This window comes from Helicoverpa zea, chromosome 31 (assembly GCF_022581195.2).
Source record: "Helicoverpa zea isolate HzStark_Cry1AcR chromosome 31, ilHelZeax1.1, whole genome shotgun sequence".
NCBI lineage: Eukaryota > Metazoa > Arthropoda > Insecta > Lepidoptera > Noctuidae > Helicoverpa > Helicoverpa zea.
The window spans coordinates 2914925-2927044 of NC_061482.1; the positions used below are offsets into that span (position 1 = coordinate 2914925).

General features: G+C 37.3%; 1 protein-coding gene across 1 annotated transcript in view; it reads left to right on the forward strand.

Annotated features, from left to right (window-relative positions):
- Positions 1-12120, forward strand: part of LOC124645016 (nuclear hormone receptor FTZ-F1) — a 66018-nt gene that overhangs the window by 31054 nt on the left and 22844 nt on the right. The window contains 1 exon segment of the mRNA XM_047184743.1: positions 9656-9949. Within this exon segment, the coding sequence (XP_047040699.1) occupies positions 9656-9949 (294 nt within the window).

Sequence of the window (12120 nt, forward strand, 5' to 3'; positions counted from 1 at the left end):
GATTTACATGAATCCAACGTGTTATTTTCTTTTCTACCTCTAGTATATTGACACTATAATAAAGTGTGTTTAGTCCCAATTATAATTTTTATACAAAGTATACAACCACAACTTTGACAACATTTAATAAAACTGTGCATATTTCGTCCCAGCACAAGATCGCAACTAATATTCTCTATAATTATAATGCAAAAAAAAACTAAAAACCCTTAGGCCTCCTCTTTTAGCAAGACAATGGTCACACAAACGTTCTATATTAATAAAATATCAAAATAGCAATACAATGTGAGCGATTATCTATTTAAAGTTTGATAACAAACAATGTGTATAAATAAATGTTTATCTGAATCTGTTATATCGAGCGCTGTAATGTAGATCTATGTGTTGTGTGTGTGCGTTGTGTTTACGGCCGCGGCGCGCGTGTGTGCGACAATCGCCCGCGCAGCGTATCGTCGACGCGAGCTTTGATAAAAAAGTGGGTCACCGCCTAATTATGCTTAATGTCGTGCCAAGTTATGCGTATCGCTTCTGATGCATTTATGCTTAATGCATGCTGCTGGGTGATTGTATTCCAGCACTGCATTCAACGCTTACGATTCACAATAATAATGACATCAGTTGAGCCTATTTATTTATAAAGGAGTGCCGTGAATGTGCATACTTTAGTACACGGAAGTTCTAACTAATTAGTAGGAGTTTTAAAGAGAATTTTAGTTATTGTAATTTTACATTTGGACAGTGAATTGCTTTTTTTTCTTTTGTGTTTATATCTTTTTGGACTAAGACATAAAATGTATTAAATACACAAGATGAGCTCATTTTAGTTTTTGTTTCCATCATTATTCATCTGGTAAAAATGGATGGATTTTGTTCAGCAATGTCTCACTCTCCTTTCAACTTCAAGCCGAGTAGAAGAAAATCAAGCACTTTAATTTTTCCACCATTAAAATTTTATAATAATTATTCATAAAAAGTCATTCGAATAAAGAAAATTGCTATTTATTGATAAGCGGATCAATGTACGTTGACAGATAAGTTACTAGAGTATTGTATATGCGGATGGAAAAACCCAGAAAATAATATATAAAACCGCTAATTTAATGCCTAATAATTGTTCCGTGTTCCTACAAATCGCAGAACTTGCTGACCTTTAAGAATACCTACAGAGAAAATGAAAGTTGGAATATATATGAGATAATGTACTTTGTAAGAAGATATTTATTTCATTTAAGTAGAGGAATAAAACAAAAAGCCTTTAGTAAATAAAGCACATCATGAAATAAAAATATTATAGTGAAAAATAGGTTAGGATTGCTTGGAAACTGTAATCCAAACCAATAACAAAAAATTGAAATCCAGACAAATACCAACTTCTACAAAGAGTAGGTTAGGCAAGTTTGAGAATCAATTCTTTGGAAAATTTAACTGCACAGTTTGTTCGATATTCATCAATGACTATGTTACAGGCAAAGTTAAAGGTCGACGGCAAGAATAGCTTGGAAATAAGGTTTAATACCTTAGGGGGTTGTACCATAAGCAGAGAACAACTTGCTAAACAGCTTCTTTCTTTCTTTCTATAGTTCCTACGATACTGGCTTCTGGATTTTTCTTGAAGCTACAATCTATGATAAAAAAAAAACACGTCTTTATTACCAACATTTTCGAATTTATCTTCGCTTTCGCTTTGTTTCTACATTAAAATAATCGTTTATTAATTTCATTTTTACATAATACCATATGCCTGAACTAGATAGAACCTGTGTTCAGGCGTAAAAATACTTATTGCAATATTTATATGTAGTAGCAAATTAACATGTAATAGCTATATTAACAGAAAACTAGGTCACTGTGACAAACACAGTGTTATTATACAAAGCATTATTTTTAACACGCTTATTTTTCGATTATTTCTAAGTATTTTTTATTTGCGTACCTTCAATCAGAATTTCTTTGATGTAGTCATAAGACTAGCCTTGTTAATAACTAGAACATAATTTTTACAGCTATAATAATATAAATTAGAAATATTGAGTAGGTACTCTCATTAGGTTATTATGGCGTGGGGTTTTTGTAGAGCTTAAAAGTTGCAGTTTTCGGTGGTTCTACCTTTGAAGAGCAATCTTAGTAGCTTGTTCTTCTGTCCCATCGTAGCCGCAAGTAGAGGTGGCGGATTTAAAAGCCTTCAATGCGAGACCATACTGCTGACACTTGACTTATGGCTTAATTTGATTGAGGTCAAAAGGTATCATTGGTCAATATTGCAAATCTATCGTCAGATCACGAGTTGAAGACCACAGACATTCCAAATAGGTCTTCGATAAATCAAGTAACACGTATAAACACGTAAAACATACAGTCAAATTACGAACCTTCCTCTACTTGGGAAGTCGGTTGATATAACATAGTCAACATGGTCTTCAGTATTTCAGCATTAAAATTCGAAACTATATTTATCAGTTTACGTTTTGTCCTATATATTAGCAAGGCTGCATCAATTGACGTAAGTGAAATACGCAAATAAGTAGGATTCTTGTTTCACAACTTGCTACAGTAATTCATATCTAACGGTTCCATCGAATATACGGCGTGCTACATAATAGAACATCATTTACAAATGTTGTCCTATATTACGCAACGGTTTTTGCTTTCCCATAACGGTACCCGAGTTTATCGGACATAATACACGGATAAGATTTGATACCATTTGTTTGTTTCTGAACCCTAACTGTCAAACATCTTCGGATTTGCCTTGGTGTCACCGATTTCATAAATGTAAACCGCGTTCAAATAAAAAAGAGCATGAATTTCATACAATTTATAAGAAAGGGTATACATTTCCTAGGATATGTGTGTAATTAAATATGTAACGTTTGGAACAATATTTTAAGTATTTCCTGAATGGCCTCGGCATTCTAAACTTCCTAGAAATTCCTAGATTTCTACACATTTTCTGTAACGTATCGATGTCAATCTAGTTAGTTAGTTGCTGACCCTGATTGTATCCTTGCAGCGGAGTGCGGCCGTGACGCTCATGTTTATTTCCCCAGGCACTTACTATAAACCATGTAGGTAATTATTTTAATTTGTCTAAAACATAATAAAGATGATAATACGAAATTTTCATTTACATTATAAGCTAAATAATACTGAATCTATATTCACAAAAAAAAGGGAAACTTAAAACTATTAAAGAACGTCGAAAAATTGGTCCTCCTGTCAACCGGCACACGATATGATTTCTCAATTAGGTACCTAAGGATAGCTTTTTGATAGGAAGAATAATTATCAGATCTGCTGCCAAACTCGTGCGGAGGTTAAAACTTTTCGCGTTGATGATAAATCAAGTAAGGAAACGAAAGCTGATCTCTGAAAATCTAAGAGCGATAGAATCCAATTCCTGTTATAAATCATTATCATTATACCGATTAATAGTAGCAACCGATAAGTTTATAGTTATTTTTAATATCGTAAGTAGAGAATGCCCCAAATTACCTAGGTGTTCTTCAAATAATGCCATCGGGCTATTTACTGTTTTATCCCAATTACTTCACCCTTATGTTTTACAACAGTTAAGTTCTATACCCGATTTTACAGCCTTTTTTTGAAAAGAAAGCTTCCAAATGTTTACGATGGAGACAGTGCAATTGTAGAAAACCTTTGAATATTGTAGAAGCTCTAACGGTTTTTCAGAACACAATGGATACGACGTTTTATTTCCGAGTCCTTTGTCTATTTATCTGTTTTAACTTGCCGACTAATTTTGGATGGAAAGCTTTTGCTCCTATTTACATGTCCATGTAACACACGGCCATTGTGTGATTTTATAGAATCGGTTTCATTTAAAGGATTTTTGGTATCTTTGTTATACGTGATGATAAATAATTAAAAACATACTAACAAATAGCACCAACTTACCGCACTTTGTACATTATTTTATTATGGACGTCTTAAGATTTTATTAAATCGTTAGATGTAAATTACATGCAAATTAATTCTAATATTACGTTTTTTGAGTTCTATAACTTTTAGAAAATAAAATATGACCCTATTATGTGCAACGGTGCGGCGTGTTCTCATTTTTTTACCTTAGGATTAAAAAAACTTGAACAAAGTAATATTTCTGAAGACTGCAATCACTTAGATACTGTTAACATGCAAAATAATTAAACAGAGTTTATACTTACTTCTTGTCTGTGTTAAAGTTTATTTCCAAATTCCTCCTAAAATGTAGGTTTTTCTTGAAACTGGAGCAGAACATTATTCGCTCTTAGCACATGATAACATAGAATTAGCATTATCGAATTCAAAATGGCCAAACTGAAGAAATATATTTCTGTCAATCAACATTCAACCTTTTTGTCTATCTTAAAGTTAAATGATTGCGAAATGTATCTGAAATGAAGTGAAATCGTCTCATCTCAGAATCAGGTCGCCCGTTTCTTTGCAACTATTGGGTTGGGTAACCTAATTTGTTATTCCAACCATCTGTATATTGGAGCACATTATTATACATACCTACTTGTGTTTACCGGTTAAGGAACTGTTATATTTTATGCTGTGGAAATCAATTACTTGTTTGAGTCTTAACTTCAAAGGAATGGTGGTGCTTTGCAAAGCTTTCGACTCACTTCAGCTTTGTAATCACCTCTTGAAGATTATTCATGTCATCCGTTGTTTACCGTGTTGTCACCAGCTAAACATAGAGGTTAGGTAGATGATGATGAGGAAAGAAAACTTCTCGAACTGCGGCGGGACGAGACAGGGAAATCTGGGGAGCTAATCTGCTCACACACCGTAAAAAGTAAATGTGGCGTCCACTTAACTGTAACTAAACGCGTGTGTTTTAACTCTGCGAAAAACTAATATTTAGACTAGACGCCCTGCTAGTCCTACTTCGTTATTCATTCACTCTGTTGCTTATTTAGGCCGGGAATGATTCTCCCCGTCACCCTCCGTAAATGACTAATGATGATACTAAAATGGCGGATCGTGATACAAGTTGGGGAAGGAGTACAAAGATTTTAGCAACGTGTGCACTTATCAAAAAACGACGTTTAGCACATCATCTTATTTTTAAGTGATGTAAAATTGGCACAAATTAAACGAAATAGAACAACAAGCTTATGACAGAATTGGGAAAACTCTGCGGCAATAAGCTATTAATGTAACTGGGTTATCCATTGAGGTATAAGGAACAAGTGTGGCTAGGGAAAATAAAAATTGCGCTCGTTTGTGGCCAAGCGACACAGAGCATGCGCGAAGCTCTTGTGGGTGACATTCAAAGAGTGCACGCCCTTCCAGACCAGACATTGAATAATTGAAGCTCGTGTTAAATTCTGGCGTTAATTCATGAAAAATAGGAAAATATAAGTTGTGTATGCAATTGGTATCGATTGATGCTCTCAAAGAGAAATAAAAAAATAAATGCTCTGTGTAATTTGTTCTAGGCGATGCAATAGACCACGTGGTGAGTTTCCAATAGGTTGTTCAATACTAGCTGTCTGAAACGGTATTCACCGCGTCTCTATGATAATACTTTGCTCACCCTTATAAAACTATAATCTAGGATCCTCTTACCTTTGTCCATACCAAAAAAAAACGGCTCAGTCAGATTATGGAGAAAAGGCGCTCAACAAGCATGCTAAAAATTAACATACGTCAAGATTTACTTCAATTACAACACGTTGGCTCCTAACATGGTGAACTGACCTATGCCACGTTATATTTAATTACAACTCCTATTTTTCAGATATACATCGTGTTCCATAATGTTCATATTCTACTGAGTCATCTACTTACAATAAAGATGTAAGATTTTCAGTGGAATGACTCCATTTTGGACTGACAAAAAATAAGTCATCATTCGTAAGGTGATTTTAACTGTGCACTAAGTGTCTAAGTTTCAATAACATACAACGAACACTTCCATCGATTTTAAATACATAAATAACCACTTCTATTGAAACCTAATAAATATGTATTCAGGGTTGTAGTTTAAACGTATATTGTAGTAGAATTACACGAAGCGTGCACGTAATTCCAGGAACGAGAATGTTATCATTGACCTAGTGACCCAATGCACTTGGCTTCGAAACCCAAATGTTGCCCCCATTTCGGAGACTCCCCACCTCAACCTCAATACCCCCAACCCCCAACGCCCACTTTAAATTCTCATACCCTTTTATATTCGGCACGTAAATATTTTATACAATATTTTCAAAAAACACTCTACATTATTTTCAGATATTTAGATCCATATCTGCGACTGCCAAGAAGGGTTTTGTTTCTCGCGCTTATCTTGTACTATTCCTTAAAACCCCATATGTGTATGGCGTATCTTTTAAATGATGGAAATGAATGATTACTACAATCAGGGTGTCGTTGGATTTTATCGATTGCCGAAATGATTTTAGATAACACCAATGAGACGTTAAAAAAACTTGGCGACTGGGGGACGCCATAGTTTTTTAAAAATATTTTTGAATTTTTTATGTTTTCTGCAATATGGGTATCAAATTGAAGGGCTCGTCATGAGGATCCAAAATAAAACGACCCTGTGCCTTTCCAAATTCATATTTCTGCGTATATAACTGAAATAACCGTGTGTGACTATAAAAGCTGTGTGAAACTTTTCTTTCTAGAATAGGGCCCGGTATGAATCACTCTTGACTACTATAAAAGCAAATGATTCGCTGCAGTAAATTAAGCTAAGACATGACATTTCTAGACCGTGATTATCATTTAGATACTCAAATAGGATGCTTAATTAGAAAATCTATCTTAGTGTATTGTCATATAATATGTTAGTAAAAATAACGTTTCGTGGTCCTGCAGAAGGATTTGCATAAATTATTGATAAGCCGAGAACTTATTGATAGCAACTGTCCTCCAGCAGCATTGCCGCAAAATTATACGATAAGGATCAGCAGTTCAGCCTATCAAGTCCACTGTCGTTTAAAAGCCTACCCAATTTCCGCCACAACGCCTACACACAACGAATAATGAAACAAAAATCAATGTGAAAAAGTTCTCATAGATAAAACATAAACGGGTTATAGTGGCAAATCGCGGTGACACACTATAGTTCGGCCATTCAGAGAATGCGTTCCTGACACGTCGCGATTGAACTGACGACGTAACTACATTCATTGATTATTGATATAATAATGTTGTTTTAATGCTCCTCAATTGTTAAAACGGTAAACAACCAGCAAAAATATTTTTATCGTAACTGCAACGCCATTGCAAAGTTACGTCGTCAGTTCAATCGCGACGTGTCAGGAACGCATTCTCTGAATGGCCGAACTATAATGCCTGGTATAGCAATGTTATTACCGCAGTATTACGATGCGTTACATCAACATGCGTCATCGCCAGAGAAAGTGTGACGTCAGTTGCGCGCATGAAGAAAGCATTGCGCGTGCGACTCTGCGAGCACTCTTGCTTTCGTACGAGGCCGAGGCGTCTGTGCGATAGCGAAAACGGCATACTTCGGGTATACCTACCTTGCCGTTGCTTTTCATCCGGTATTCAGGTCTTGATTATGAAATCGAAACTATTGAGTCATTGTGGCTTATTATGCACGATTTGTTGTTTTATGTTTGTGAAGATATAGTTGATACATTATTTATATAAAAAAATGTGCTTGTTGAGAAGCAAGATTTGACGCTCATGTCTGTAGTGCTGTTTCAGCGTGACATACTTTATTTAGCCAAGCGTGGGTAGAATAAGACTATATTGCAAGTTAATTCCTAATTTTGAGATTTTTTTTTTTTTTTTTTCTATGGATACCGTGGACAGACTTAACACTGATATCATTCATAAGCTTGAAAGAGATGCAATAGAGTTGGTAGTGTAGTCAGGCGTCGTCCGTTTGCGATGTGTTTAGTGCTGTAGAACACGTCGAATCAAATTACATTGCGAATACAAGGCTGTCACAGACAGTCACTCGTTCGTGACCTGTTGACTGATTTTAACAAAATCCAGGTCAAGATCTTTATTTCGCTTTTGATATTGAAAGGCTATCGTTATGACTCGAAAATTACAGACCTACGTAGGTAGGCGTATTCATTTCGAATAAGTAAGTCCTTATTCAGAAATGATCCTTCCATAGGCAACGAACGGCTGTGATGATTGTATATCATGTCAAACATTTTTTACGATCATAGTTAGGGTATGTTTCATCTGAGCGGATAACTTACTTCTTCTTCACCTTGTCCTTGTTTTTTGTATGATTGTAGTTTTTCCAAAAAGAGAAAACATATGCGCGAATACTTCGTTTTTTTACTCATGAGTAAATTCTTCTTATTTCTCTTTATTCAGGATATTTACATAGAAATGGACCAAAAGATTGAGTCGAAAAGTTCTATCATCTCATCTGCTCATGTAATAGTTGTCTTGTTTAATAAATTCAAATCTAACTGAACTTAAAAATAAGAGGGATTAGCGGTTGTTTTGTAGACATTTTGTAAATTATTTATACCAACTAACTAACCATAACAAAAAAAAGCGTTTGAAAAAGATATGATGCAAATAGAACAAATATTCCCCGATTGTATGGTTTAGTAATTCTGGAATAAATCTAAATTTTAAAGAAAAGGTTAGAGGCATTTGTGCTAAATAATATATTTGAATGTACGTTCTACTGGACTATCATAATTAGAATTTGATTGTGCATTATGAATGCATCACTCTTGGTCTTGACGTTGGATAAGCAATGATATTGGCGGCGGAGGTGTTACGCTAGTATGTATTGCTGCAGTTACGTATACGTTCAGCGAACACAAGTCATAATCGAATGCAGTGCGAACGTAAACATTAGCTCGGTGTTCGCGGCAACCCTGCCCTGCTGCGGCACTGCGCGCAACTGGGTCAGTGGGCCGCCCCCCGCGCCGTCCTCCGCCCGCTCGGTGGCGCAACCGCGCGAACGCGCACTAACATAGACCTGGATCGCGGGAAAGTGGGTCACCGACTCACTTTCACTTATTACATGGGCTCCTAATCGTTTTCCATTGTGCGAGCGGGCAGGGGCCTGCGGGTGGCGGCGGGGCGCGCATGCGGGAGGCGCCGGCACGCGCGCCGTTGTCGCCGGCCGGCTACCCGCCAGTCGATCGCGGTACGTCTACCGAGCGGCACGCGTGCCGCTTGTTGTTAACTATTCTCATTGCGATCGTAACATACCACGCGCTGTCAACACATGTTCGAACAGTAGTTATAGTTTCTTTGGTGACTGACACAGACGCTTAACGCCTGTAAACTTCTTACACCGCTCGTATAGAACAAAATGTATTGGATTTATGTGCTTCCTACAATAGTGCTTGAACAGGTGCCCGCGAGCGGTAGCTAGTGTTGCGGCCAGACCGCTAGTGAACTCGGTGACTGTGTGAACGTTGTTGCGGTTGAACGCCGCCTTAGGGATTTGTAATAAACAGCCGCACTGAGCGGCCGAGCATGACGATGGACCAGCAGACAGGCCTCATGTCCCTCAATATGTCCCCATTCGATCTGAGCCCAGGCCCTGAAGGGTCTGGTTCAGGCGGGGGTCCTTCGAGTGCATCGCAACAGTACGTGCCGCAAGGCGCCGCGTATCAATGCCCCCCTGAACAGCAATCTTTCGGCTATGCCAATCTGGATGCTTCATATCTGTTTCCAACAGGCGCCGGTGGCGAACCAGGCGCCTACTTGCCTGCAGCCGGCACCGTGTGTGATCAGACAGACACCAAGGATGTAATCGAGGAACTGTGTCCCGTCTGTGGAGACAAAGTCAGCGGCTACCACTACGGGTTACTGACGTGCGAGTCCTGTAAGGGCTTCTTCAAAAGAACCGTTCAAAACAAGAAGGTGTACACGTGCGTCGCTGAACGAGCCTGCCACATAGACAAAACACAACGGAAACGCTGCCCATTTTGCCGCTTCCAAAAGTGCCTCGATGTTGGCATGAAACTCGAAGGTGAGTTACAACTTTTTCATTACTTATTAATTACAATTCATTAGCAAAAGCTGATAATACAAGCAATTTAGGTCGCCGTTCGTATAGATATTCTAGGGTGCGTCCACCGCAATTCTTGTCGGTCGATCAGTCGCAGCTATTGGCCTAAATAGGATTACATCATTTGATTTAACCCAATTTAATACAATAAACTTAAAATAGAGTCTATCTAAACAGTAATATAACGATAAATAAATAGTAGAAGAAAAGAACACGTCCTTTTCTATGCCGACCTTCACCTACTTAACAGTAGAGGTCAACCCTGTGGCGCCGCAGGGTATCTGAAACTAACGATGATAAAAGGCTGAAAACAGGGAGACAGTAGATAAAATCCCACGACTTCATGTTGAATATTTAATTGTTTAGGTTTATTTATTTCATTAAATATTTTAACCATACCGTTGACATTAATCATAGCTGCATCTGCCCTACGACTCTCGTTGGACAAGAATACATGAATTATTAAGAAATCAGACTGCAGTATGATTAATTTAAATTCACAATTACTACATCGAAAAAAAAAAAGAAAACAGTCGTTGAGAATGTGTTTATGAAATAAAGCTCTCATATGTAAGAAAACGCTTACATAAATTGCATAAAGAATCAGACGTAGAAGAATTAAAGAGACGGATGTCAGAATTAATTAAAAGGCAACGGATTGCATAGGTGACACACAGACCTGGAACAGGGCATGCAGCAACACAACTAATATAATATGTACCAATACTTTATCCATTGTAGTACCTACTTCCTAACACTACTGATTGTTAAACAAAAACCACAATTGTTTGGCACGAGACATAATAGTTATCGATTTACTAAGCCCCTTTTTGTCAACTGAACTATTAAACAATATATGGGTTAAACTTCTGATAAGTTTAGAAACGTAGTCTGACAAGAATTCACCACTTGGATAAGTTTAAATTAAAATACCTATAAAAGAATGAAATCGTGTCTAGTTCACATCCATTGGCTCTGAATAGCCTGATGCAAGGGTGCGGTTACAGGTAGATGTTTTGAAGGTAATTTATACATTAACTTGTAGTTAGGCGATCGCGTGGGGCGGAGCTTGAAGTGCGGATCGTTCTAAATTTAAAACGCGCGCGGCCGCAGAGCGCCCTGACCTACTTGCGAGCGGGGCCGCGATGCGGCGCGCGCGCTGACTGTGTTAGTGCGTACTGCTACGTAAACGCGCCTGTGTGCGTGAGCCATTCGCCATTGCGCGTTTCGCCAGATGCTGTGATGTTTGCAACATCTAATAGTCTAAAATTTATGTAAGGGAACCCAGACCTAATTAAAAATGTGTACCCATAAATTTCTTATCAATCTTAACTTCAGAAATAGTTTTTTGGGGAACCCATAGGTTTCCCAAATCAATGTTGTATTTCTAATAAGGTTGATACAATAAACGTAATAGGAACACTCTTATAAGTAGAACATTCTAGAAGAGTATTAAATTAAAATAAGTCATGTCAAAGCTTCCCAAAAACGAAGAAGACCCTAAAAACGATTCCTTATTAAAAATAACACAAAGAATCACCAGCTTCGTTTGCGAATGGATCCTATCAATTTTTATTTTGCATGAAGAGTGAATCGTATAAGTAGGACAATTTACGTATTAAAGAGTAGGTCTTCCAACGATAAAATTTGTGTATTTTCGGAACATTTTATCGCTCAATTCAAGGCACACTTTTAAGGTTTCGGAAATAAATGTTGATATAATTTTATTATGTAGAAGTAAAGAAGAAGAAAAACACAATCTTGGAGATTACAAATAGTAAAAAAAGAATATTTATCGCAAGAGTAATAGGTATGTCAGATGACACAATTCACACAAATAGTTGCCTGACCCGAATAATGGGTGTTGCGAGAGCCTCGCACCGCCTGCCCGACCTGCAGTAAGCCTTGTGCAATGTTACTGGTACGGCTCTAACAGTTGGGCTCTAAATGCTATTTTATGTATCATAACATTCATAACACTCGTTATAAGAAACAACACCAGGATATTGTTTCCGTTTGGAGTATTTGGGATCTTGTTTAGAACGTTTTGACTATTTCTATCCGCCCAAAATTAAACAATGTGAATAGTTACGCACACGGTAGTTGAAACGTAAGGTGATTGATATTGTATG